The sequence below is a fragment of the Passer montanus genome, unplaced genomic scaffold, assembly GCF_014805655.1.
Source record: "Passer montanus isolate IOZ18808 unplaced genomic scaffold, ASM1480565v1 scaffold12, whole genome shotgun sequence".
Classification (NCBI taxonomy): domain Eukaryota; kingdom Metazoa; phylum Chordata; class Aves; order Passeriformes; family Passeridae; genus Passer; species Passer montanus.
Window position 1 is genome coordinate 4,634,971 of NW_024358722.1, and position 27,436 is coordinate 4,662,406.

Below are 27,436 nucleotides of genomic sequence, written 5' to 3' on the forward strand. Positions count from 1 at the left end.
GGCGCGGAGCCTCCGCGGCCAGCGGGAGCCGGAGCCTCGCCGGGCCCCGCGCATGGGGGGCCGCCCCCGGACATGCCCTCCTCGCCGCTCGGCTTCGCTCTGCTGCTGCTGGCGGCCGCGGGAAGGTCGCTCCCGGTGAGGCGGGTGAGTGCCTGCGCTGGTGCCGCCGCTGCCCCGGCTGGCCGGGCGCCCTCGGGGCTCCCGCGGGGGCTGCGCTGCTGCCGCGGCTCCGGGAGCGCCCCGAAGAGGAGTCAGAAGTTTTAAAGCCGCCACTTTCTGGGCGCCCCCGCCAGCACTTGCAGCACAAGCGGCGGCCGGCGGGGCCGGGGAGCGCTCCGTGCGGCCCCGCCGGGGGCTCGGCGGGCGGGCGGGGGCTCAGGGCCAGCGGAGTGGAGCAAGGAAGCGGAGATGCTGCTGCTGCGAGGGTATTGCCCTGGAGGTAATGCTCCCCCCGGCACCCACAGGAAATAACACGCGTGTCTGTAATGGCAAACAGGCGTAGTGCCGTGGGAAAACCAGAGCGGGGTCCTGGCGGGGTTTGTAGGGTCGGCTGTGACACAGCGTTGAGGGTGGGAAAGCAAAATATAATCTGTGTGAAAAGCAAGCGCAGGCAGTGGGGGAAAGGGAAAGGGCCACGGAAAGGATGGAGGACAGAGAAGGTTGGCTGTGGTTTGGTGAGCTGGGGACAGCGAGGCAAGAGAGACTGATGGGGGGATGGAGGTTACGGCGTTGGGGTGGCAGCAGGAAGCTATTGCTATAGGGAGAGCAAGGATGGGTTCAAAGCTGGCATTGTGGGCTGCAGAGGTCAAGGAAAGGACAGTGTATCTGCTGGTGGACTAAATACACTGTCCAGTTTCTTTCCAGTTGCTAAAAGCTTTTGGGGTTATAGACTTCTACAATACAGCACTAAGAGGATCTGTTTAATACCAAACTGGGTGTAAGCCTGTAGGGTTGTCTAACACATTGGGTTTTCTTGGTGGGTTTGTTTTACAAGCTATCTGCTTCAGGCCCTAAAAGGTGCAACAGGCACAATTTGCCGTAGGAAAAATTCCAATTCGTTGTTAAGACAATCAAACACTGAAACAGGGGCCCTGAGAGGCTGGGGAGCTTCCATCTGTGGAGGTATTTGGTATTTGACAGGCTAAATCCCTGAGCTACTTGAGCTTCGACCACAGAGCAAACTAATAGTGGAGCTGCCAGCAGCAGAGAATCAAAGTGAAATATGTTAGTGAGCCAAGGGGCCTTCTTTACCTGGATGAGGAACTGGGAGCAGGTGAGAAGAAAGAAGCTTCCATGGCCTCAACACTGTAACTTCAGTCTTGCAGTAAAACAAGTACTATTATAGCCTTTTCTGACACTAGAGGGTCTTATCTGACAAGTTCTCTAGAGCAGTGATTGTGTTTGTTGTATGCTGAAAAACTGAATGAAGTACTCTGCTCGGTCATAAGTGTACAAAAGTACGAGACTTGGGCTATCTGAATTATTTTCTGAGGTTCAGTTCAAAATAGTGTTAAAAGTGATATTTAAAGGCAACTGAAAATAGCACTGCACAGTCAATAGCAGGTAGTAAAATCTGTGAAAGACGGGTGTGAGAGGAAGGCAGAATGAAGTGATACAGAGTTGAGGGAAGAATAATTTTATTGGTGCTCTGACTAATGTTTTACTTTGACTTTCTCTCCCCTCACCCCCCCAAACAAGTGAGGAAGAGAAGAGGAAGAAGAGAAAGCTGAGAATGTACTTAGAAGGAAGAAGAATTTTAGTCTGGAGTTTTTATCTGAGGTGGTGCTGCTTACATGCCATCACCTTAAATGCAGGGTGATGGGTAATTCCTAGGTCTAGATCTTCCTTACAGCATTGGGGGTGCAAAAATGACCAAGGGCTGGTAGCGCACGGCTGCATTGCAGAATCTCGTTCGTAATGACAAGCTTGTGTCCTTTCTCTGTTTGGCCTTGAGCAGTGATGCCCTGCTGCTGAGAGAGCTGACGGGCAGCTGGCCACTGGTTCACTGCCATCTAGCCCTCTCTTGGATTTGGATTTCAGATCCTGCTTTTCTGTGTAGTACTTTTGCTCAAAGGTTTGATAAAATAATTTCGAATAAGTAGTTTAAATGCCAGTGAAGACCAGGAAGGAGCTGTGCCACAGCTGTGATTTGGGGGGGTCCTGTTCTTCAAACTACCCCTGCTTTTGTTTTTGAGTCTCAATGGAAATAATAGAGGTGGTCTGGGTAGAAGTAGGAACAGATTAATTCAGTGGAAAGGCTAGAGATATTTTGCTCTCCTCACCTCTTATTTCTGAAGTTCTCTGGGATGGGAATAGAAAAACACACAGGTAAATATCAACATTGAGTGTGGGTGTGTGTGTTACTAGTGCTCTCAGTTGCTACTTTGTTACTGAGGCTTATTTAGATACAGCAGTTCTCCCAGTCAGCAGCAGGACTTTGTTGGGTTGCAGGTGGTAGGGGCACGTATAGTTAGTTACTGCTACTTGCTCACCCTTGTGAAACCTGCCGTGGCTGCTTCCTAGTTCTGCGTGCAGCATCTGCTTCTTTAACCATGGGTGTGTAGGATTGGATGTTTCTCTCCAGGAGGCTGGTTTTGAATCTTGATGAGCTTTGAGGAAAAGGTGCAGTGTGAGGGGGGCAGTTTTAAATGCCTTGTTATTCTGCTGTACTCTGCCCTTCAGGGCATTAGGTCCCCAAAATGTTTACGTGCCCCAGCCCAGGCTTGCAGGACCATGCCTATTTTGACTTCTTGTCTTCTGTTACACGCCCTAACGCTGAGAAAACTGAACTATGGTTCCTGACTACCACTGTCCTGTAGATCTGTGCTCTTTAGAAGTCTTTAGGGTGGGAAAATGACTGTAGATAGAATTTGTCCGATAAATAGAAAAAGAAGTGAATCTGTAAACTAGTGACACCTTGCAGAAGTGAGGATGGTGAATTGGACTGCATCTTGGTTAGTTGGATAACCAAGGGGTTATTTTTACACCAACTGGGTAAAAATCCCTCCATTAGTATTTTAGCTGGAGGTTCTGAGTTACTCCTTTTCTCCGTTTTCTGCTCCCAAAAGCTTCACAGAATTGTTTTTTGGTCTTTTTTTTTGTTGCCCGCACTTTGAAAATCAAAATATGCTAGACCAGTATCTGCAGCACATACTGGCAGAGGTATAGAAAGCAGTGGAGGAAAGGGTGGACAAGGTCTGACACTGGGCCATCTTGCTGTAGTTATTATTCAGGGATACTTGGCTGGCTTGTTGGTAATGGGCTGCTTTCCCAGGAGTATGGCCAGGTTCTTAAAAACTTCGTATTTGTAGGCTGTTTAAGTTCATTACTATATTATTATGGTGTAAACTTAAATTAGATGATTGTATTCTGTAATTAAATGTGAATTAAATTGCTCTCCCAAGTGACTAAAACCTTTATGTATTCATAAATGCGGGGGTTTTCTTGTTTGTTAGAAAACTCTGTTTTTTCGGGAAACTTTATAGAGCTAGTTACAGTGTGTGTGCTATAAAGCCAGATGGCCTAATATAGCAAATCTGACTATTCAAATTAATAGGATACTTGTTACAATATCACAAACATAACTGTATTGTGGGGGTGGTGAGGAAGACGTGTGGCATTTCAGGCTTAAGGAGCTTAGGACAAGAGCATGTAGTGTCAGGGCAAGGGGGAATGGCTTCAGGCTGCAAGAGACTAATTTTAGGTTAGATGGTAGGAAGAAATTCTCTACTGTGAGGGTATTGAGGCACTGGAACAGGCCCAGAGAAGTTGGGGATGCCCCATCCCTGTCAGTGCTCAAGGCCAAGCTGGATGGGGCTTTGAGCAGCCTGGTCTAGTGGAAGGTGTCCCTGCCCACGGCAGAGGGGTTGGAACTAGGTGGTCTTTAAAATCTCTTCCAACCCAGGCCATTCCGTGGTTCTGTGATCTCCAAGGGCCAAAGGAAAGGACTGTATTTCACACAACAAAACAATGACTTGGCCCTTGGCATTGTTTAAAAGCTCTGATGTCTGTTCCAGGAAAGTTTAAGTTACTGAAACAGTTCTTAAATGCTTGCCTCTGTTTCTGTAGCTGTGACTGCACCACCATCACTTCCCCACCCCCCAACCTAGGAGACAGTCTTGAGAGTTTGGACAGAAGTATTTGAGGAAAAGCGTAGACAGATGTGGCTGGCATGGAAGGACAGATATTATGGCTGTACAAGCACACATAGCTCTCCTTTGTGAGAAGAACTTGTATTCTCAAAGTGAGATGGAAGTCATGGAGCTTGCAAAACTAAACCTCCTGCACTCTGAAAGCTGTGGCTCTATAGCTGAAGTAAAGTTCAGTGAAACTGTCCCTGATATACAGAACATAAACAGTTGTCTGCCTTCTGTCAGATTTTTAAAGGTATTGTATCATATCCTGTTTCTGCGAGCCTGTGTAAATAGGGCTTTAATTTGCCACATTGATTGATTGCCAGTTACTTGAGAGGACACACCAGGAGCTGTTATCTCTGAAATCACAGGGCCTTAGCTAGTTTTTAGCTTGGAAATAGTCCTTTTCAAAACTGATTGTTTCCTTCTGCAGTGCTGTAGGGAAATGAAATCTGTTACCATCTTCTTTCATGAACGGCTTTTGAGTTTCTGTGATAAACCAGTGTATGTACTGCCACCAAGGCTGCCTGCTCAAGTTTCCTTGTGCAGTACATCAGTTCTATTAGTTTGTGTCTTAACAAAAGTGAGCGTACACAATAGCAGGTATATCTCAGTTTTGAAAAAAAAAAAAAAAGTCAGCCAAGTAGATAAGAGACCTTTTATTTAAGCTCTACAATGTTGTGAGCCCAAATTAAAACATCAGGCAGAAACTCATTTCATTAAATAAAACTTCCTAACCTAGCTACTGAGAAAAGACCGAGTTTATTGCTTGCATCCAATGCTTCCCATTAGAAGATGGATAGGGTAAGCTGTATCTAGAGATCTCTTGCTTGCCAAATAGAAGGTAACCCCTTAGAATGTCATAGTTTCATATGCAACAAATTTGAACTTGTGAAGGGTGAAAAAAAGTTTGGTGGTGCTGGCTGAATACTGTTCTTTGATGCCTCGTTTGTTCAGTGTTGGAAAGTGGTATTTATGAATTTCAGCCACACTGGGCTATGATTGCTGCATTCCAGTGATCCCTTGCCTTGGTGTGAATGTGGAGGAGCTTAGGAAATACATGTTGATCTTCACAGGCAGGAGGACAAGAAACTCCCAAAAAAGTTGCAGCAGCATCATGATCTCTGGTTTGTGAGCACAAACATGAAAAGCCCACTGCTTCCACTGCTGAAGGAATGTAGGTGAGCCTACTCTTACTGCCAGGGAGATGGACCCATGCAAATCCCTACAGTTTGACTGGGACTTCAGTAAACCTTAAAGACAGTGTTCCAGGGATACAGTGTGGCATATATTTGTGGAGGGGAATCTGATTAGATTTCTACCAGTTGTCCTCCTCTTAATCTTTGTGGTCTTGTCTTCCCAAAGAGACTAACAACTGCCCCTGCCTCTGATGTATGTGAATGAATTGATACAGGTTGCTGAAGTGGGGCCATGATAACATGAATAGCTCTTTCCCAAATGTTTACATGAACCCTTGGGAGCAGCCCCTACCCCAAGGTCAAATATGGCTCCTTAATAAATAGCCATATTTCTTCATAGTCTCATACGTACTGCAGTTATTGTTTAGAGAAAGCAGGGGCTTAATTTAATTGAATGAACAAAAATATGGTAACTGTGTAGAGGAAATTGTAGTTTAGACATGTGAAAAAAAAAATTTCCTTCAGCTGGTCATTTTACTGAGTACATTTTATTGCTGTTTCACCATAACTGATTGTTAATAGATTTCTGTCTTAGTGTAGTCTGGTATTGACTGCTATTTTTCTTGCAATTGATTGCATTTCATTGTTAGTTCGCCTTCTCACCATCTTTTTCCTCAATTGTTTTATGCTGGCTTTTCGAATTACCATATTTTTGTCTTGTGCTCGTCTGTTCATTGAGCTCATCTGCATTCACCGGTTCTGTTCTTGCCTTGTCCCACTTGTGCACGTGCCCTGCCACTCTCCCAGTGCCTTCTCTAATAATCTCAGGACAATTTTTGAAACTTGCATTCTATTATTGATAGATAGATACTGTTCTACCTATGTGCTCTCTGTTGCGCTGTTCAAGTTCAGGAAAGGAAACCTGCTTTCTTGTTGTGCCTTGGAAGCAGCAAAAAGTTGGGACCTTTAGCAGAAGAACCATTTTTCATGTGTGAAACTATGAGTCCTTTGAGCACAGCTTAGAAGTTTGTGACTCTTCTGGTGTCCTGCCTTTTTCCACTACCTTCTGGATCTTTAGAGAGCAAGTGAGCATGAGTTAGCTTGTCATCTAAATTTTGTTGCAACTGGGGCATATCTGCTCACATCTTACTGTTGTTCAGGCTCATTTTTCCCTATCCCTTTCCCTATCCCTTCTGTAAAACACTGCTTCTCTCCTTCTCCCCACCTCCCCAGCTGCCCCTTCTCCCCATGAAGCAGTTTCTTTGTTAGATTTAACGAGTTTAGGGCAAACAGGAAGGGGGATGTGGGGTGTGTATATGGGCACATCTGCATAGGACATTCCCTGAAGTCTTGCTCTTTTTAAGACTTTCATTTCTGACTAGGGTGCTTTGGTAACTCCTCTGACATCTGCAGTTCTGGTGCTGCTCAGTACATCAGTCTGGAAGGTGAATCACACTGAAAGGCCTGGTATCAGGTAAACCAAAACACTTGTGTGAGCAGCCTGAGGGAGAGCAGTGCTGTCCTATGAATCCTTCCCTAAATGGGAAGAATGGTGACCACTGAGGCTTTTGCGTTGAGTGTGTCTCTGGTGCAGGGCAGAAGTGTATGGAACTCTCCTCTTACACCACAGCATGTGTTTTTGGTAACAGAAGTGGGCTGAGACTTGCTGTTATGTGTGGACAAGCCAAAAGCAGGTGAGAAGTTCAGCTGCCAGAAGAGCCCTCCCAGCTTAGGGTGGGCATTTCTCTGATGCCTTGAAAGGCAGTCCAGCTACCTGTGAGCACAATGTGTGTGCTGAAACAAGCGGAGGAATGGATGTCAAGCTTTACCCTGATGTCTGCCAAGCACTCAAGAGATGTACAAAAGTCATTCCAATGAAATGGGTATCTGCCTCTTAAAACTAGGTCGTTTCATGATCTGTAGTATTAATCTTCCTTTTCCTCTGAGTTCTGCAAACAGTAAACTTTTGCATATTATAGGAAAGAACTGTTGTATTCTTTCTTTTGCCAATATTCCTACTCCCATTCTGCTCCATAGGTATCAGCCCTGCTCATGTTGTGACCATATTCACCTTTATGTATTATTTCATTGTGAAAACTGAATTTTTTTTTTGCATAAACCATATTCCAGTTGTTCAATTGCAGCTCAATTTCTTTACAACTGAGTTTCAGAGAGTTTTTCTTACATAATCAGACTGAGTCAAATTTTGCATATGCTCCTCTCTTTTAACAATTCAGTCTTTCTTGACATCTGAAAGAAGCCCTTATAAAATAAGTAATTGGACTTTATGACAATATAGAGTGTGACTGGGGGACATAAATGGCAGATGACGACAAGTAGGTGACTTGTCAACTGCAGCAATGGGGCCACAGTTCTCTAAGAACCTCACAGAGTAAATGAATCAGAGGATTACCTTATTACCTTTGATGGGTGTCAAAGCCTGTGACCACCTTCAAAAAAACCCAAACAAACCCAAGCAACCTTGAAGATCACTTCTAAAACAGAACTGAACTTCTAAGGCATTCTAGAACATCTTTTTTAATTTGACATTTGCTGTGACTGTGTACGGCATTAGGAGGATAGTAGGTGTGGGGCATGGTATGTCCCTGAAATTGCAAAGGTCTTATCACTAAGTCGTCAATGTTTTTCAAGATGACATAGTCAGCTTTTAATGGAGAGCAGAAAGGACAAAGGGTTTGTGCTCAGTTAGATGGGGTGACTGTTTTTTAACTCACTTGTTACATTTGAGGTCATGTATACACAAAGCATATAGGAAAACATATGATGTTCATGTTAAGAGGATTCTTGGTGGATGTGGCTTTATATATTGTTCTGTGCTGCAGTTCATCTCTAAAGCCCCAAGGCTGGGGAAGGTTTGGAGACATTAGAATAACTTTCTCTTGACTTCTGTGTAGTATCCTCCTGTAGTATTTGTCTCTTTCCTGGCTTTTCATTGAGCGGATGATAAATCCTAGGCACAGTGTGCCATGTGTATTGTCAGCAACCCAGCAGGTGTTTTTGCTCTCTCCTGTAAAGGAGACTGTCTTTGAACAATAGCAGGTAAAAGTAATGGCAGAAGACTCTCTCTCTTTGGTTGTTTGCTGCCTTCTGCAGGTGCCTGGTAGAAATTCTTAGTGTAACTACTAAGCTGCAGTGTGGAAAAGTAGTTCTTGTCACCTTTCGGATCTTCTGGGGGAGACTGATGTGCTTGGCATCTGCAGTCCTCTCACAAGATTCATTTCCTGATGTGCACGGGCTCCTGGCAGTGCAGTAGCCTCTTCATAGATCTTCTTCAGGATGGAAACTGATAATTTTGTTTCTCCTCTGACATGTCTAGAGTGTTGTACAGAAGCTACTGAAGAGTTGCTCTAAGTTGTTTTGATATGTAGAAAGGGTTGGATGTACAGAAGCATTGAGAAGTATCAGGTGTCTTACTTTGTCTGATTGGAGGGGGAAAACCAGGAAACTCAATCAGCTTACTTTATAGGTTACAGAATGTTCTATTCAACAACTACTTTATGAAATTATTAATTTATTCATCCCAATGTCATCTTTGTGTTGTTCAGGCCCAGAGTTGCACCTTGAGAACTGAAATAGGGTGGCCAAGTACCTGTCATGTTTCCAAAGTCCAGAAACATGTTGTTTTTATGGCTGGCTGTGACTTCTCTACAGACTAATCATTGTGCTGAAGAGGTCTGAACATAGAAACATTTTGTGTCTTTCAAAGGGAGTGAGAATATAAGTGTTAGTGCTTGAATTTTTCACTCTGCTTCAGTATGTGAAATTGAATGGCAAGCATGAAGTGTGAGGGAAGCACCAATATCTAGGAGGGTTAACAGCCTATCTCCTATGCCCCAAAATCATCAGAGGTGCTACTGCTGTTGTGGAAAGAGCCAGACCCTGTAAAGCACTTACACTTCTTCCTAAGTCACCTCCAGAAGGATATTGGTAGAGCTGTGGATGGGTTATAAATAAGATATACAGCTGTGTATCACTAGATCAGTGATAATCGCTTATGTCAGTCTCCATCTTCCTCCTTCGGTCCTATTCCTCCCAAATAAAATTGTTCTACTGTACAAAGCTTGTTATGCAGAATGAATTAAGCTTTTAGTTTTTATCTCTTGGGGTGGGAAAATTAGAGGTGTAGTATTTGGTCTAAATTATTTGAAATAGCAGTTGGTCTTTACTTTTGTCAGATGCTGTGATGCTGTCTAATATACTGCCCTTTTCATTACCATTTCTTAATGAAGACAAATTCATCAAGTACCATTTGAAATGCATCACCCTAAGAATAACAAAAAGATCCCATTCCTTTTAAACTCAGTGACATGCAGGCAGAGTACACTCTGGAAGGGGAAAAAAAGAGAAGACAGGATGCTATTATGTGCTGTTTACAGTGACACTGTTATAAACTGCACACAAATAAATTAAGATGTGTTTGCAGTGCACTTCTTTCAAAAAGCCCTAAATCCTTAATATGTATGACCTCTCGAAATGAAATACAGAGCATCACAGATGGCACGGATGGCTTTTAGATATAAAGGTAGTCAGAAACATCCTGTTCAAACAGTATTTCAGAAAGTGAAATTCCAACGCATTTATTGTTGTGATAGATGTGCTTTGAGCCTAGATGTTGGCAATCCTACTTATTAGATAAATTGAGTAAAAGTTGACACAGGAAACTTGAAAAAAACCTGCATTCAGTTGCAGTCAGCTTTGCTCCCTATGGATTTCCAAGGGGCAGCAATTTTATCTTTTAATTAACTATAGGTATTTACAGGAGAAACTTGTACTAGATGAAAACTGTAGAATAATAATTCTATAACTATTCAGTATGCTCTGTATTTGTTCATTGCTCTTTGGGGATTAAGACACCTGATGGTAATGAATTAGGCTATTAAAGCTTTGTAAAATAAAACTGATTTTATTACTAATAAGATGTAATGATAAAGGAATGTTAGCTTAATAGTTTGAACTCTTAACTTAATGGCCTTGCAATAGTACAGATGGTACAAATTTGTTTCCTACAAATTGCAGGAAACAAAGCTGAAGTTGGAAACTGCATTTCTTGATTTCTTACTTGTTTTGATACCTGAATGACATTGGAACCACAGAATGGCTGAGGTTGGAAGGAACCTCTGGAGAGAATCTGGTTCAACCTTCTTGCTCAAGCAGGGCCACTTATTTATTTGTGTAAGGTAATGTTAATGCCAGTGGGTCGTGAGCTGTCAGAGCTCTGTGTTTCCTGATCTGTTTTCCTAATGTTGCTTATGCTAAATGATTGGTGGGTCATCCTGTAATGGTTGAATTATGCTTTTGTCTTGTTCCTTGCTCCTGCCTTCTTTTGCACTCTGCCACCACTGATCCATCTTAATTAGCTATAAACTGAATTTACTGTGGTATTTCACCAATCCAGGCTTTTTTTTTTTTTTTGAGATGAAAGCTCTAATAAGTCTCTGTCCAGTAGACTTAAAATCACCTTGGATTGGGCTCAAATAGACCTTTACAAGACCACATCAACAATTAAACACTGAGTAAGAAGATAGGCAAATGAGTACATAGATTAATCTCTTCCCCTACATATTAATTCTAGAGGAAGTTCTTTTATTAGTAGACTGTTAATTTTCTGTAAAAGAAGCCTTGTGTTAGTGCAGCTTTGACTTCTGCTTGCTTTTTGCAAAAGGGTGTCACAGATTTTCCAAATGTGAGCAGCAGTCTCAGCTTTGGACCTTTACTGTGATCTTCCAGGATGCTCTTTCTCTTCCTAGAAGGATGATAGAGAGGGGTTTTGGAGTGGGTTTTTTAATTTATTTTTCTTGAGGGGTGTGTGTGGTGTCTTGTAGGGAAAATGTTTGAAAACCTAGTCAGAATAAAATGTTTTTTAACAGAAAATTCATTCCTGTGTCAGAATGAGTGGGGAAGTATGTGCTTCCAGCTGCAGGAAGTAGCTGGGGTCCTCTTTGGGGACAGGACTCAAACTTCTTCACATGAGGAGAGGAGAATGTGGGGAGCAAGCTGTCCAGCTTGTTGCTGTAGTAATCATGGTTAGTCTGAGCAGTCAAGGGAGAGGTGCCATCCAAGACAGTGGTTATTGGTGACAAGGAATTTGCCTAACTGTAACTTCGGGCTCACTCATAAGTTTTATTTTTAGCTGATATGGTGTTTGTGCTTTCAAATAAAGGCTTTCTTCCAGAACTAGATAATGGAATAATCAGGTGAGAAAAGAAGAGGTGTCTCAAGATTTGTGTTAAATGTCTTTGTAGTCCCTCATCAAGTCTGGTGGAACATCTTGTAGTTGATGATGAGAAATGTCCTGATTTGGGCCTTGGGAAAGTGTTTCCTTTTTTCTTTAACTATCTTGCATGTAAAGATTTACATTTTCAGACTTCTATTATCTTGCTCTCTTCATTTTAGGGAGATTGAGTCAGGTGAGTAACATTCCTGTGGTTTTATAATACTAATTATTGGGTAGGGAAATGGATTGCAGTGTTGCCTTACATTTTGCATAGGAAGTAGGAGCTGTTGTCACTCTTGCTATTAGAAGTGTGTGTGGAGATAATCTGTTTGGTAAGATGATTCCTTCCAAATACCTGTTATGGGGAAGGAGTAGTTGTGCTTTCTTCTCTCTGCACATAATTCACCAATCCTGTGTGTTTGAATACTAATATGATGGGAAGGATCTGTAATAGCTACAGGAAGCAGTAGAGGACAAACTGCTTTTTATATTGAGTCAAGGTTGAAGGACTGTGTTTGTCTGAAAATGTTCTCAGTTCCTGCATAATGAATTACTGGTGGAGAAGGGGTTACAGCTGCACAAAAGAGATCTTCATCAATGAGACTGTGTGTAGTATTAAACACTGTATTCCTCAGAGCCAGACACTTAATAACAAACCAAGCTGTCAGTTGGTGCTACACATGCTACTGAGGGAGCTTGAAGGCTGTAATATTGGGAGAACAGAGCTAATGTAAACATCATTTATAGTTCATGAGGTTAACTTTCTACTTGCTCAAGCTTTCAATGATTAGTTTCTTTCATGTCTATGTTTTGTATTGCCTGTTGCATATGGAGTTCTGAGGTTCAGCAGCTTGGTTCACAACTTGGCTTTAAGCTTTGCTGTGTTGTGTCTTTCCTCTGTTGTCTTTGAAAATACTCTATAGTTTTTCTTTGACAGAAGGACTTACAGTTTCTTTAATCATGACTTTGCCATTATGGCTGAGATGCTTAGCATAATGCTTAACTAAAGCCTTAAAGAAAATTCACCTTTTGAGTAATTCATTAATATGGCTGTACTGTATGGGGAAGGAGAGAGAGCTTTGTACTGACAGATCAAGAAGAAACTAAATTTCCACTTAATGTGCTAGAAAGAACTTGGATAAAAATTCTGAATTCCAAATATTTTCTCTTATCCACAAACAACATCTGATATGGTGATCTTTATGCTGATGGTACTTTATAGCCTCTGGAGTTTTTTGGTTTGTTTTTAATTTATAGCTCTTCTTATTCTTCCCTCTTTCTTCTTTTTGGTCATGCTGGAAATATTTGGAGCAAAACCAAATTGTGGAAAAAACAGATTTATTATATTGTTCAAAGTATCTGTATCCTGCTCAATGGACAGCTGGGATCAGCACAGAAGAAAAGTGTTACGTGAAAGACAGCATGGGCAGCAGACTATGTCACTGGGAAATGAGAAGATAATTTCATAGCAAATTTTGTAGGAAGCTTGGAACACTGTCAAGTATGGGATGACAGGCAGCCGACATGGAAATATTCAACTTTCACTCCCATTGAGATCTAAATGTTTTGTGCTTATTTTGCAATGCTTATCTTTTATTTAGTTTTATGATCCAAATTGTAAGATAAACTATTTGAACAATTGGGAATGGAGAGTGTCAGCTTACTTTGGTCTTGACTAAATCATTTTCTCTTTAGCTGCCTTTTCCCTCTCATCTGTCTTTTCCTCCACCCTGGCGCCTTCTTAAGTTTTTGACCATTTCTGGTCCAAGGAATCTGACAAGAGAAATGTTCTGTGGGTTAGTGTCCTTTCCATTAAAAGTTCTGGTAGAAACAAAGCAGACAAGCTGGCCTGTCTGCTGTGTGTTTGTCTGCTTGCCCAAGCTGCTCATCTAGTGGGCCCCTCTAGGGAGTGTGTCCCAGCTCTGGCCAATGTTGTCTTCCTGTCCTCCATGTAGTGAGTTACTGCCTTTTTTGGCTGTGTTGTTTCCTCCCTTGAATTCCATGAAATGGATACTTCTGAGCAACTTCAGTTAAGATGGAGACTTTTGGAAAGTTCCTGCCCCCTCCACTTTTTTATGTAGTGATATATAAACCTGCAGAGATTCTGGGATCACCTGGAGCCTCACTATATTGTAGTGATGAGCATTTGTTTCTTTTGTTTTTGAAAAGCCAATAAAAATGTCCTTATGTCTATTTTTTTCCGTCTTTTTTAAACACTGTATATCTGAATGATCTATCATTTTGGAGACAGGAATTGTAAAGGATTTAACCTCACTGTTGCTCATGTCAATAACTGGAGACTGTTGTATAAAAGATATTGCAGGAGGTTTTTATGCACAAGGACTTACTGCATCTGAATAAATTCTGGTTGCCAGAAAGGAGGAGGATGCATCTTAGTGACCTGAACATAAGCTGTTCCTGCTGGTTGTTAGAACACAAGGGTTTCTATGTTTCTGCCATTTCCATTTGACCTTTCCTTTATTTTCCGACTTAATACTTTTAATTCTACCTGGGTAATAAGTGTTTTTACTTATATAGTGATGTTTGAGCAGAAGTTTCACATTCAGAGGCTTACTTACCTATTTTAAATCTAAGTGTTCCAATGAACTTTCTGCTGTCATAATCTACAATGCTAAAGCAAAAAAGATGCCTGAGGTGAAAAAGGAACTGTTGTCTGCAGTACAGCAGTGTGCTACTTTGGTAGCTGCAAGGAACAGATGTATATTTTTGGGCAAGGTGTTCAGGCATGAAAGTTTTTACCAATCTCTAAAAGCAGATGTGATCTACAGCCCTGATACTGCAGCACTTCCATCTACAGCTTTTGACTTGTTTACCCAATTAATTCCTTCAAACTGGAAAAGTAGAAAAAAGAATGTAAGGTACCATGTGCAACTGCAAAGCTGAAAGAGTAAAAATTGCGTGAAAGGAAAACATTATCATATAAAAAGCGCAAATATTTTTAACTTCAAGGAGATAGTGATAGGAGATAGTGTCCCCAGTACCTCCAGCTCTGCAGATGTCTTCTCAGAACATAAACCATTCTGGTAAGAAATGGAAGTGGTGGCTAAAATAACTCCAGCAGTTATGTATAAGGAAAAGGTAAGAAAGCTGATGGCAACAAATACAACAGTTTCAGAAATGCTAGTGAAGATAAAACTGTCTAACAAGTCTGCATAATCTGAGGCTAAATGAAAACTGGCTCCCTTATCAGAAACCAGCTTAGTGGCAGAGGGGTGGAGGAGCCTGGACTGTGCTTTGCAGGGTTCCACAGCAGTGTGGTGATACATAATGGTAGCAGTCTATGAAAAATTCAATTTCTATTTGCTTTTGCTAGTAACTCTTAACTGTTTAATCTGATATACATCTAACTGTTTTGTGAAAAGACTGAAAAGTTATTGAACCTTATAAATATTAACCAACCTGTTATCTTGGGAAAATTGAGGCAGATACAACTTTTATTACTTCAGGTCCATCTTATTAATTAAAACTGTTGTGACATACTTCATGTTTTGCAAGGTAGTTACTTTTAAGCAAAGTCATTTGTATGGTTAATTTAACTCAGACCGAAATAAGTGAAGAATTCGATACTGTGGGCTGTAAACCACAGTAGCAGCTAGCCTGAGAGTGCAGTGAATTCTTGGTCACTTGGAGTCTTCAAGTCAACATTAGGTCTGTTTCTGCAGGGGATTTTCTAAAGGTCAAGCTGGCATGTGTGAGATGGGTGCAGCAGTTGGTGGGAAGGTCTAGAAGGTGCTATCTGAGAAATTGATGAGTTTACCACGAGTCCCGTGGCCTCAAGGTTACTGTGGTTGCAAAAGGTGAAAAATCACAAGCCTTATGGTAGGGAGTGTAGAGGAGGAAAAATTAGGGGCTGGTTCTCCAATTCTTGAAGTCCTTAAGTCTGTGCTTCTTTTGAATAACACATTTCACTCCTAGCTTAACACTTTGGTACTGGTAATTAATTTTATGTGCTATGTAGGATTTTACTTACTACTCACTTCTAACATGGTGGATAACTAAGATAGTTTTTATGTCTCACTGGGAGCTGTGCTGTGCTTGTTTCTGCTTCACAGCAACACTTAGCCTGTCAAATATTTTTCCTGTTTAATTTTGCCTCTGAGAGTAAGGCTGTTTGGCTTGCAGTACTGATGGTGTGAGTGCATCATAAGGCATAAGGAGACAAGGGGAGTGAGGCGTGGGGGAGAAAATCACCACCTTTCTCTGGGCAAAGAGAAACCACTGCTTTCAACAGGGGTGCTGGTTTATGCTGCTTTAAATGCTGATAGTTACACTATAAGATGACCCAGTACTTCAAAAGTACATTTTAAGGGTGAACTGAGATGAAAACATAAGTCTTGCAGAGCAGGTTCACTTAGAGGGAAAACTTTTCCTCTGAAAATACATGTCAAGCCAAGCCTCTGCTATTTGAATTTCTACATTTTTTTCTCTAGCATCTTCTCTGTGAATGTATTCTGTTCCTGCAAGTGCTGTTTGATTTAAGGTTAGTGTCAGATGGGGAAACATGTAGCTCTGAAACTACTAACATGGAATGAGTTTAATTCCTTTAAGCGACCTATCCATTTTCAGCTTTATTACTGCATGGTCACTGCTTCTCTGTGCTGTTAAAATTGGAGCTGGGTGGAGGGGAAGCTTTGTGCACAGTTTCACCTTCCTCAAAAGGAGTAATTTTTAGACTTGACTGGAGGGATGCCTCTCTCTTTTGTGTTTCCATTTGTCCAGCTTACTTGAAGCTCTCTAATGGTTTGCTGTTTTTTGGGTTTTTTTTGCTTGTCTTACCAAGCTGCTTCTCCCTTGCAATTTATCCTGTCTCTTGCTTTCTGAAAACCAGTGTGCTTACTGCTTGAACAGCAATCTTCCTCTGCTGCTCGCTTTCCCCTTTATTTTGAAGGTGTCCCCAAGGAAAAGTGGCAAGAAATGGAAGTCCCATCAGCTTTAACACCAACACAATTGCAGTTCACATCTGTACCTTAAACCACAATCCTCTTTAACTGCATATACCTTGGGGAGAGTAAGGGAAGGAAAGAAGGATTGAGGTGGAGGCAGGCTGATATCTGTGGAGAGTTATGACTGTCTTTCAATCTGGCTGCACAGCAGACCTGCTGGACAGGCTATGCTGTCTGACTGAAGTGAAGAAGTAAGATCCAGCCCCAGGGCTGGTGGGGATCATGCATGGAGCGAATACACTGGTTTCCCATGTATTGAGAAAATGGTCTAATGAGATCCCCATTGGTGAAAATCAAAGCGTTCTAGAAGTGGCCTGAAGATGGGGTAGGGATAAACTTTTGAAAAAATAAGTTAGGTCTTGCCTCAGAGTTCCTCTCTTCTGCTACTGTTTGGGGACAGACTCATTGTAGCTTGTGAGATTGTCTTGCAGAACTAATGCATGGATCCTTTGCTACTGATTAAGCTGTAGCCAGGGATTCTGGCACCGACTGCACAAGAGTGACTGCATATTAGTATTTGGTATGCATGCTTAATGCAGCAGACTGGAGGAATAACCTGAGCTGATTGCTGTAGCAAGAGGGTGGTTCATGAGTTGCTTTGCAGTCCTAGAGTAAGGAAAGTCTGTGATTCAACTTGACCTGTCTGTACTTCTGTAGTCAGCTCCTTGGCTCAGAGGGATTGCAGGAAAGAGAAGTAAATCTCTTCTGGATGAATTTGTCAAGTACTTTTACTTTTTTAGGATTTGGAAGGCAAACAGATGACGTCTGGAGAATGAGCTTCACTGGCGGAACTTCTCCTGTATGCTCGGCTCTCAAATGTGTTGTAACTGAGGATGAAAGCACTGGCCATTTGTAAAGGTGCTACACATAACTGCCTTGGCAGGGACAAGCCATACAGCAGATAATTCGGGTAGTGAACCTTGAGCCACAGTGACAATGAGCTTCTGAGGGAGTTAATTTGCATTTGTTAAAACCAAAATAAACTGCTACCCTCAACTAGGACTGGTAAAAACAGTACAGATTTGATTGCATTCTGCTCTGGCAATCTCTAAACATTAGTAGATGCAAAACCTATGAAATTGTAAACTGAAGTTTTTGGGTTTGTGTGTGGTGTTGTTTTTTAAATAGCTTTCTGGTGATTGTTTTTCTATTGAGTAATTTTTTTAACTGGAGAACTCTGTTTACAAATAAAAAAGTGTAGATGGGAGTTCTTTCAATGAGAAAGAGGTTTGTGAAGATTAGTGTGTCTGATTTATTTGGTTGGTTTTTCTTAAAACCTATGAAATTGTAAACTGAAGTTTTTGGGTTTGTGTGTGGTGTTGTTTTTTAAATAGCTTTCTGGTGATTGTTTTTCTATTGAGTAATTTTTTTTTAACTGGAGAACTCTGTTTACAAATAAAGTGTAGATGTGAGTTCTTTCAATGAGAAAAAGGTTTGTGAAGATTAGTGTGTCTGATTTATTTGGTTGGTTTTTCTTCTTGTTGAGCTGGTTGCATTGATGAGATGACAGATTGGTGGCCAGGCTTGCAGTGCTACAGGATTTGTGATCTTGGAAAAACTAGCTACGCTTTGTACCACAGCTCTTTGAGAAGGGTGACTGTTAAATAGTAATTTGAAAACTTGGGGGAGCTTAACTCTGTTGGGATGTTTTGGTATGGAAAGTGGAAAGATTTAGAGTTTTTCCTGCTTAGTGAAAATACAGATTATTTACAATGAAGTGATGTTTATATGTTTTTCTGTGGTACCTTTTTTTAACTTGGACACTCAAATGTTGCAATTCCATGGCTCTGTGGAGCTGCCAGCTCAGTCTGTCCCTCTGCTCAGCCAGCACTGGGACTGTCCAGTTGCTGGCTGGTACAGAGAAACCAATGAGTTATAAGCATAAGATAAAGATCCTTTTAAATGCTCTTGGTTCAGTATGTCCTAAAGAACCAGCTTAAATAACTGCATTGTAAACCTCAGCAAGAGGAGACAGAAGTCCGGCTTTGACAGATGTTCTTTGCTTTTTTTTTTTTTTTTGGCTCGAGCAGCTTAGAGATGAGTCAGTTGCCCAAATGTAGGCATCTAGAGCTGCTCAAAATTTTTACAGTATTCAAGACCCTGTATGGGACTAATTGATATGATGCAGGATATAGGGGAATCCTGTACCTCTCTGTAGGTGTGGCATGAGACAACATGAGGGACACATCTATGTTAAAGGGAACTATAGGTACCTATGATCTGGCATCTGAATTCCATCCTAAACCTCCTCAGCTTTTTCCAGCTGTATATATCCCTCATTTTTCGTCTGTTCTGTTTGATAGTACATGATTGTGATGCCCTTCAGGGGTCTGTGCTGGGACCAGTAATTTAGATATCTTTATTAGTGGATGTAGTGGGATTGAGTAAGTTTGGCAAGTTTGAGGTGGCACTAAGCTGAGTGTACAGTTGGTGCACTGGAGAGAAAGGGTGCCATCCAGAGGGACCTTGACAGGCTTGAGAAGTGGGCCCATGTTCAACAAGGCCAAGTGTGAGGTCCTGCACCTGATCAAGAAAATTGTCAGTATCCATACAGGCTTGGTAAAAATGGATTGAGAGCAGCCTTGCAGATAAGGACTTTGAGGGTGCTGGTGGATGAGAGGCTGGACATGAGCTGGCAGTGTGCACTCAGAGCCCAGAAACCCAATGGTATCCTGGGCTGCATCCAAAGCAGTGTGGCCAGCAGGGCGAGGGAAGGGGTTCTTTCCCTGCTGTTCTTGTGAGATCCCAGCTGGTGTGCTGCATCCAGCTCTGGAGTCTCCAGCAAATGAAAGAAATAGACCTGTTAGACTGGGTCTGCAAGAGGACTGTGGAAGTTATCTGAGACTTCTACACGGAAAGCCTGTGAGCCCTCAGATAGTTCAGCCCAGTGGAGAGAATGTTCTGAGACCTTATGTTGGCCTTTCAATACTTAAATGGGACTTGTAAGAAAGATGGAGAGAGTCTTTTTACCAGGGCTTATAATGTCGTAGGAAAAAATTTTAAACTACAGTGGGGTAGAATAATAGAAAGAAGAAATTTGTATGAGAGTTAGTATGGTGAACCACTGGAACAGGTTGCTCAAAGAAGTTGTGTGTGTCCCATCCCTGGAAGTGTTCAAGGCCAACTAGATGGAGCTCTGAGCAACCTGATCTATGTGAAAGATGTCCCTGACTACAGCAGGGATATTAGAACCAGATGATCTTTAAATGTCTTTCCACCCAAATTCTATGATTCTGTGTTACTAATGAATGAAGTGCTGAGTTGCTCTTCCAGTAGCCTAGGCTGAATTTTGTTTCTAGATCTGTGAGTGTATTTGTGAAGTTCTGCTCCCGTTTTCAGCTTTATAGCTTCTGCTCCTCCAGTAGCATTCTTCAGCTCTGCCTTTGTTCATTCCTTGATGTTTCTAGAGCTATATCTTGTGTATCTCTCTAAAAATACATGCTAAACTATTATGTTTTGCTTGCTCTGTTGTGCAACTGCATCAATAACAGTCCTCTGCTAAAGAGCACTTCAGAAAGCATGAGTCTAGATTTGCAATGCACAGTAAAATTTCCTTGTATCATAATGTAATTCTCATGAGTGCTGTATGCTATCTCCCAGTAAAATTGTTGGATTGCTTTCCTCTCTCCAAGAGTTTGTGAGTTATAGTTGCTTTTGAATTTTGCATTTTTCTTCTGTCCCTCTGTATAGTTGCTCAGTAATTTTCCTCTGGCATTTTTGAGTGGCTCATCCTTGACAGGAACACTTACCAGAACGGATGAAAGACATTGTAATGAAAATAACATTTTCTGGTAACAGCTACTGCCAATCTAAATGTGTACCTGCCTCAACAGTGAGCATATGGATTCAAGGGTCCTACAGTCACCACAGACAAAAATCTTTCCAGCTTTGGGAAGTTCTTCATGGGACAAAAGAACTCTGCAGGTAACTGTTCTTGTCCCAGGTCTGTCCATCACTGAAGACAGAAACAATAGAAACTTGAACCCTATAAACACAGGTTGGCACCACATTTTCAGACTATCTTACTTGACCTACATGAATATGATTTTATTTATTTATTTCTCTAGGTGATGCTAAATTTTGTAGCATGCTGAAATATTGGGCTTTACTTTATTCCCTTTATTTTGAAACTGTATACTGTGCAAGTTGATTTAGATCTTTAAAAGTTTGCTTTGACATCTCTGTCTCTGAATGCCAAATACTTTGTCTTGATCCAGAAAATTACAGGGCCAGGAGGAATTTTTCTCATTGAGATGCACCTTGTCAAAACAAAATTTTCAGGGTTGGGAAAACTGGTTATTTTCAAAGCACAAATGAAAGATCCCAGGACAGACCTGAAGTGTTTGGTCCTGGAATGGAAACCCTTGTGGTTAGGGCTGAACTCTCCTGCCTGCTCAGACAGTTCATGTATTTGGACTGATTGGTGGAACAATCAGTCAGCTGAACTGGGAGCTCCCTGTGCAGAAGAACCAAGAAATAGGAGTATGCCTCAAATCAGTTTTAGTTTTGTTCTTTAAAATTACTTATCTGAGATTCTGTGCAGAAGCATTCTGCATTTTTAGACCTTTAGGAGATGCCTGTGCTTATTCTTTTTTCCTTAATCTAGTAAGAGCAGGTCTTAAGAATGGAGGGGGTGGGAGGTAGGAATGGGGTGGTGCTGGTAAATGCCCTTATAGGTGCCTTACAGGCTGATGTAGGATGGAGCCCAGCCAAACCTTACTTCCTTAGCTGTGCAGGTGTATAAAAGAGGAAAGAAAAAGGCAGGAAGTCCAGGATGAGGGACTGTGTGGGGCAGTGGTCTTTTTCAGATGAGAGGGAGAGAGGAATGCTGAGATTCAGCCACTGGTTTAAAACAAACAAAATGAACAACAGCAACAAACACCACCAAAAAAAGAGAAAAATCTGGGCTAAGCAGATCTGAAGAGGCAGACAGAGGAAAGTCTCTTCTGTGTGTTGATCATATGTGCCTAATGAGTGCTTCCTCTTGCAGCTGAGAGTTCAAAAACTTGATGTCATGGAACTAGAAGTCAGTGACAGAGCAGAGGGCTTTCCATGCTTGGACAGATGGTGAAACACTGTTCTCAAGATTTGCCTTTATCGAAGTCCTGAGACTTTCTGTTTTTCTTCAAGGACTTAAAAGTACTAAGCTGCTGCAGCCCAAGGGCAAGAACAGCTGGCAGGTGTCGTCAGGGAGTTTCTCCCTGAATTCAGTAGCTCCTTTTGAGGGAACCCATTTTTTGCTTTTCACTAGCAAGGAGGATGCTGAAAGATTTCTTTTTCTGATGCTCCTGAGCTTCTGAAATAATTGGTTCATTAGTAACTAAGAAACAGAAGCATTTACAGGAAAAGCTCCTAGAAGCTGGCTTCCCTCTGAAAGATAAGTTGTTTTGATCCTGTTTGTTTTTTCTGAAGGGTGAGGAATTTGTACAGAGTGATCCAACCACTGATGAAATATCTTGTGAAATATGAGTTGGGAAGCATAATTAATATTATATCATCTGATCAGTCAAGCAGCCCTACAGAAGGGACTGAGAGTAATGACTTTATCTCAGAGGGTCACTTAGTGTTGCATAATGTCAAATGACTACATTAAACTTGATACTGGGCAATGTGGGAAGAGAATGTGATAAATACAGAAATCTAGGGAATGTCAGTCCTGAAGTATGATCTAATTTATGATCTCTTTGAAAGGGTACCTTAATGATACTTCTTTTGAATTATCTATAGTAGACATAATTTTTTGATGTACCTTCTCCTCCTTTGGCATAGCTTCAGTTCTTAAAGGAGAACTGGACTGTGAGATGTTGCACATAATGGATTTAGATCAACTTGTTACACAGAAGTTGAACTAAGTAGTTACAAAATTGGGTTGAATATCATCTCTTTGGGAGAGTAAGGGTTGAGCAATAAAGCCTTCTCCCACACTAACACACTTCCAGAATGTCTTTGGGTCTTCAAGAAGCATTGTACTTGAAGGACTGATCCTCTACAGAATTGTTTTATCATGGGGTGAACAGTGAGTCAAAGAACTCCATTGATACCAAGTTCAGTACAGTATGTTTCAGTAAAGCTTTGGATACTGTCTCTCATGGGATCCTTCTGGACGAAATGTCCAGCACACAACTGGATAAACACATCATGCAATGGGTGAGCAACTGGTCCCCTGGTCGGGCACAAAGGGCTACAGGGAATGGGCTGGCATCCAGCTGGGGACCTGGCATTAGAGGGGTTCTGCAGGGATCCTTGGCCTGTTGTTCTTCACCATCTTCAAAAACAACTTGGACACAGGACTGGAAGGGATACTAAGCAGTTTGCAGACAGTACAAAACTGGGAGGAGCTGTTGACTCTCTTGAAGTCGGAGAGACCTCAAGGAATGAGAGGGCTGGGCAACCATGTGTAGTTCAACAAGGGAAAGTGCTGCATTCTGCACCTGGAATGGGAATACCCTGGATGTAGGGGACAGACTGGGGAATGAGATGCTTTAAAGCAGTAGCACAGAAAGGAACCTGGGGCTCCTGGTTGAGAGCAAGCTGAAGATGAGTCAGCAGTGCCCCAGGAGCCAGGAGGGCCAAGCATGTCCTGTGAGCATCAGGCACAGCATCACCAGCCAGGCAAGAGAGGGCATTGCCCGCTCTGCTCTATTGATGCAAACCTATAGTTTATATTACCTAAGTGATGATTTTTTAACATCTGTATTATACCAGAAAAAATGTTATGAGTCAGAATGAGCATAAGGCTTGTAATGTGAAATCTTCACCTATTTTGGACTTAGTTGCTGTGCTGATCCTGAGAAGAATAGTCTTGAAATAATGTCTGCCTTTGGGCTTTTCAAGAAAGGGCTGTGAAGTTTAAGAGTAACTCACCAGTGCCCTTCTGAGCTAAAAGGCAGTAAATATAATCTGAATCCTGCTCTCACGAGGTAGATATCCCAGCATTACTACCCAAGGGAAGAATACTAAGGCTGTGCCAAATTGTTGTTCAGTGCCAGGTTCCTTATTGTTTGCTTTTGAAGATTAAGATTAGCAATTTGGAGGTTCCAGTGGTTGTAATGTTTCATGTGAGCCTTTAGCAGCAAGGTAAAGTCTTGCTTTGTTATCCAGAAATACTAAAAACAAGAAAAAGTTGTGGCATAAGTGGTCCTGTTTAAAAACAGACAAGCAAAGACACAAAATATAAATGTAAAGGAGGAATTTCTCATTCTGTTGCATGTGAGACGTTATATGTGGTGGTGGGAGAAGAGAGAAGATAATCCCAGGGGTTACCAGTTGCCTCTGAAGCTCTGAGAACTCTCCTTTCCACTTTAATTCCATTTCATGGTACATTTTCTCTGGAGGCTTTATACTGTGTGTGCTCAGATTTCACTGTACTAGAATATTGCTTTTGTGGCATTGATCACTTTGGATCTGTGTGGATGCTGCTTTTTGTTTCAGCAGGAATAGTTTTAAAGATGTTGAAAATTGATTTAAATGCTTACTTTTACAGCAGGCCCTGTGAGGACAAATGATGGCTATAGAAAGGGGCTTTCCTAGGAGGGTGATAAGGATTTGTAAAAAATTCCGACTTCACATTGTTAAATGTGCTAATTTGGAGTGTGCTCACTAGAGATTAATTGCACTTAATTGTATACATATACTGAGAGACTCGCAGTCTCTGTCCTCTTGACTGTCCTAATTTTTCTTCATTTGTTTCATGCTCCTTAGGCTGCACTGTCACTCACCTCCTTCATGCCTTTTAGCTTCTCCACCTTAACCAGTCAGCTGTGCTTCCATCTTCTCCTCTGCTATCCTTCTGTGATATATTTTCACCACAGCAAAACTACTGCTGTTTTTCCACCCATGCTTAAATATAACAGAAAAAATAACCCCGAGTAAACCTGCAAGTACATGCTTTCAGCAATGAAAACAGTTCTGAGTTTAACCAAGCTATGCATTTTCCATTTGCTCCAAATTTTAGGTACTGACCCAGGAACCTTGGCCTTGTATACTTTCATTTAGTGTTTTTTTGCAGAAGGCTTTAAATAACTTCTCAAGAAAATACAGTCTCTCATATTTGAATAGCTACACACATGGTAAATCTGTGGCACTGTGTAACTTGTGATTCTTGTTCCTGTGGACCATAAGCTCTGAGAAATAGAAAGTAGCATGTATTAAAATCAAGTCGAAGTCAATTTGTCAGATAACAAACCACAGAATTTAGCTGAATCACAGTGAACTGTTGCACAGAGAGAACAAATTATGTAGTCTTAGAATTTATATTTTATTGTCTTATTGCAACGAACTGTAGATAATAGAAAACTGTCTACGAGATAGGTGATCGCCAGAGAAAGGCATGTCTAAATATTTCACTCTTATAGTTTGCTAGTCTCCTTCTTAGAGTTGTCTTTTCACATTCTGAAAAGCTGCTGTAAGTAGAGTGCTTTTACTTTATCATTAAATTATGGGATAGAGGCTTGCTTTTAACCTGTAGTTAAAGCTGGTTGTTCCTGCATTCATGAAGGCAACAGATGAAAACTTGATTCTTTTAAAGCTTCCTGACTCCAAAAGAGCTACTTTTCTTAGTGGAAATAAAACTTTTCTTAGTTTTTAGGATATTGTCAGAATATTTTAAAGGGTAGAGTCTTGTTTCTGAATGAAACTCTGTATGCATCTGTATCTTGTAATGATTTTAAAAGCTAAGTTTGGATTAACTTGATGTAGTCATCAACATGCTTGCTCAGTAGTTACTTTTTGGAAAGATGTGTGATGTTTAACAACTTCTGAAATTATACTGAATTGTAATTTAAGAATTCATCCTGAAAATGTTCCTTTAATTCCTTTATTAAACTGTCAACTTGGTGATGATAGTGAAACAGTCTTGTGTAACTTCAATTAATGACCCTTGTAAAATGAAGACCTTTAAAGGATTCTCTGATTCTAAAAGATATATAACATACAAGTCACTTTGTAAAGATGCCTGAGAGAAACTTAAATTTGAAAACTGATTGTCTCCCTCTGTTCAGATAATCCATCATTACTCAGCCTACATGGATATGTAAATGGTGGTTTAGTTACTGATTATCTGTTTCTCTACACACAGCTGTAGATCTAATTTAGGTGATGTTTTCTTTCCCCTTCAGGTATGTTGAGCATAGATCACTATGCTACAGGTTTGTTTTTCCATTCAGTAGAATCCATTTGTTTTACAAAAGACAGATTTTGCAGCATTTATTGGCATAGATAAGGTGATTTAAATCAGGCAAACAGGGTCAGAGTTTCCAAGATCCACAGGCTTGTGCTTGTTTTGACTTCAGGGGGAGCTGACAAAATTCTTCTGAAATTATGGCCATGAGGCCCTAGCTACAAGTTAAAGGTACTTACTCTTGAAACACAATACAGGTATTTACTAAATGCTGTACTTTTCATTACATTTGCAAGACCATATTTGTAATTAAATCTACTGGGTTAATCCAGGCAGAAGCATTATGCATATGATGCTTTTTTAATTTCTTTTCAAATGTGTTTTTAATTGGAAGGATATAAAAGAAGAGGACTTGAGAGGTCTTTTCCATTCTTTTCTGTTTTTATACCAAGGTGATTGCCCTGGTGTCTAAATTTCAGTCGTATTGGTTGCAGTGGACAGAATTCAGTTTGACTTTTCTGAAATGCAGTACAGTTTTAAAATTGCTTTCTCATTTAAAAATTATTCTTCTCATACTCTGGTTTTATTCTAACCATCTGGAAAAGGTTTAGAATTACAAGTGGAAAATAAAAATTACCAATTGAAGCTGGGAGGGTAAAACTGCAAGGATTATTTACCCTCATGCTTCACCAAATAAACTGATTGGCATCTGGGATTAAATGAACTTCCTTCCACTCAGCAGCATTAGTGTGTAGTACTATTAGGTTCATGCTTTTGATTGTATGTCTGAGACATCCATGGGGCATTCTCTGGAAAAAGAAGGATGAGTTACTTTCATTGTTGATCACTTACAGCCTCCTAATCCGGAGGTTTTGGTTTATACAAATACAAAGTGGGGGAGAAGGAGTAATGTCTCTACTCAAATGCAGTGAGTAAAGCTGGATCTCTGTGAGCCAGGTAGGGCATCTGCTAGGGTTGAGTGAGCAGCCAGCCCTGAGTTAGCTGCTCACTCTAATAACAGCTAATTTCCTTTGTCCTCAGATCAAATTTGTACATACTTTTCCCCAGCCCTGTCACTACTTGGGGTAGCTGATGGTGGAATCTGCAGTCTGTCAAAATGTGCAAAAAGGATGTTCCACATCTTTCTGCATTTGCAGGGAAAATATGCAGGATGCAGGGAAAAGCTGTTCATCAAAGGAAAAAAAAGCTGGAAAAGCTTTCATCTGTATTTTGGAAGAATGCTTGAGGAACATCCTCTAAATATGGTGAATTACCTTGTTTTCATTTATGGAAAAGCAGAAATACTGCTGTTGGAAAATAAACCTCTACTAATACAGGACTTACTGCTGTCCCTGTCTTTTCATGAGATAATAAATCACACAACTGGGGCATGTTCAAGAGAGCAAAGCTATCTCAGCATGGGATTCAGTGATGATATGGTGTAGTTTGTTGGGCTTTTGTTTCCTTCTGGTGAAAATAGGACGGGGATTTTTTTTTTTTTTTTTTTTGTTATTAGGCAAATACATTGGTGAAAATAGGAGGGGGATTTTTTTTTTGGTTGGAATTAGGCAAATACATAGCATAATCTTCTGCCCTTTATGATAAGCAGTGCTGTTCTGGCTTTTTGTAGTCATTTTCACACTCACTTATTTTGTGTGAAAAACCCTAGAGTTTAAATCCCTGCAATGTCTGAGACTCGTGATTTCTCTTTCAGAGTTCAGATGGGTCCCTCTCTGAGGTTGTGCAGAAATGGAAGGAGTATCAGCTCCAGTGCCAGAAATACTTGTATGAGACACCCCCCATTGTGGCAGGTAAGCTGATTTGGTAGAGATAGGACGTATTAATTT

At 41.1% G+C, this 27,436-nt stretch overlaps 1 protein-coding gene across 1 annotated transcript in view; it reads left to right on the top strand.

Moving 5' to 3' along the window:
- The first annotated feature begins 6 nt into the window (after nt 1-6).
- GLP1R (glucagon like peptide 1 receptor) overlaps nt 7-27,436 on the top strand; it is an 85,761-nt gene continuing 58,331 nt past the window's right edge. Inside the window, exons 1-2 of the mRNA XM_039698002.1 lie at nt 7-144; nt 27,304-27,400. Coding sequence (XP_039553936.1) covers nt 73-144; nt 27,304-27,400 — 169 coding nt within the window. The 5' untranslated portion in view covers nt 7-72. The remainder of the gene's footprint in view (nt 145-27,303; nt 27,401-27,436) is intronic.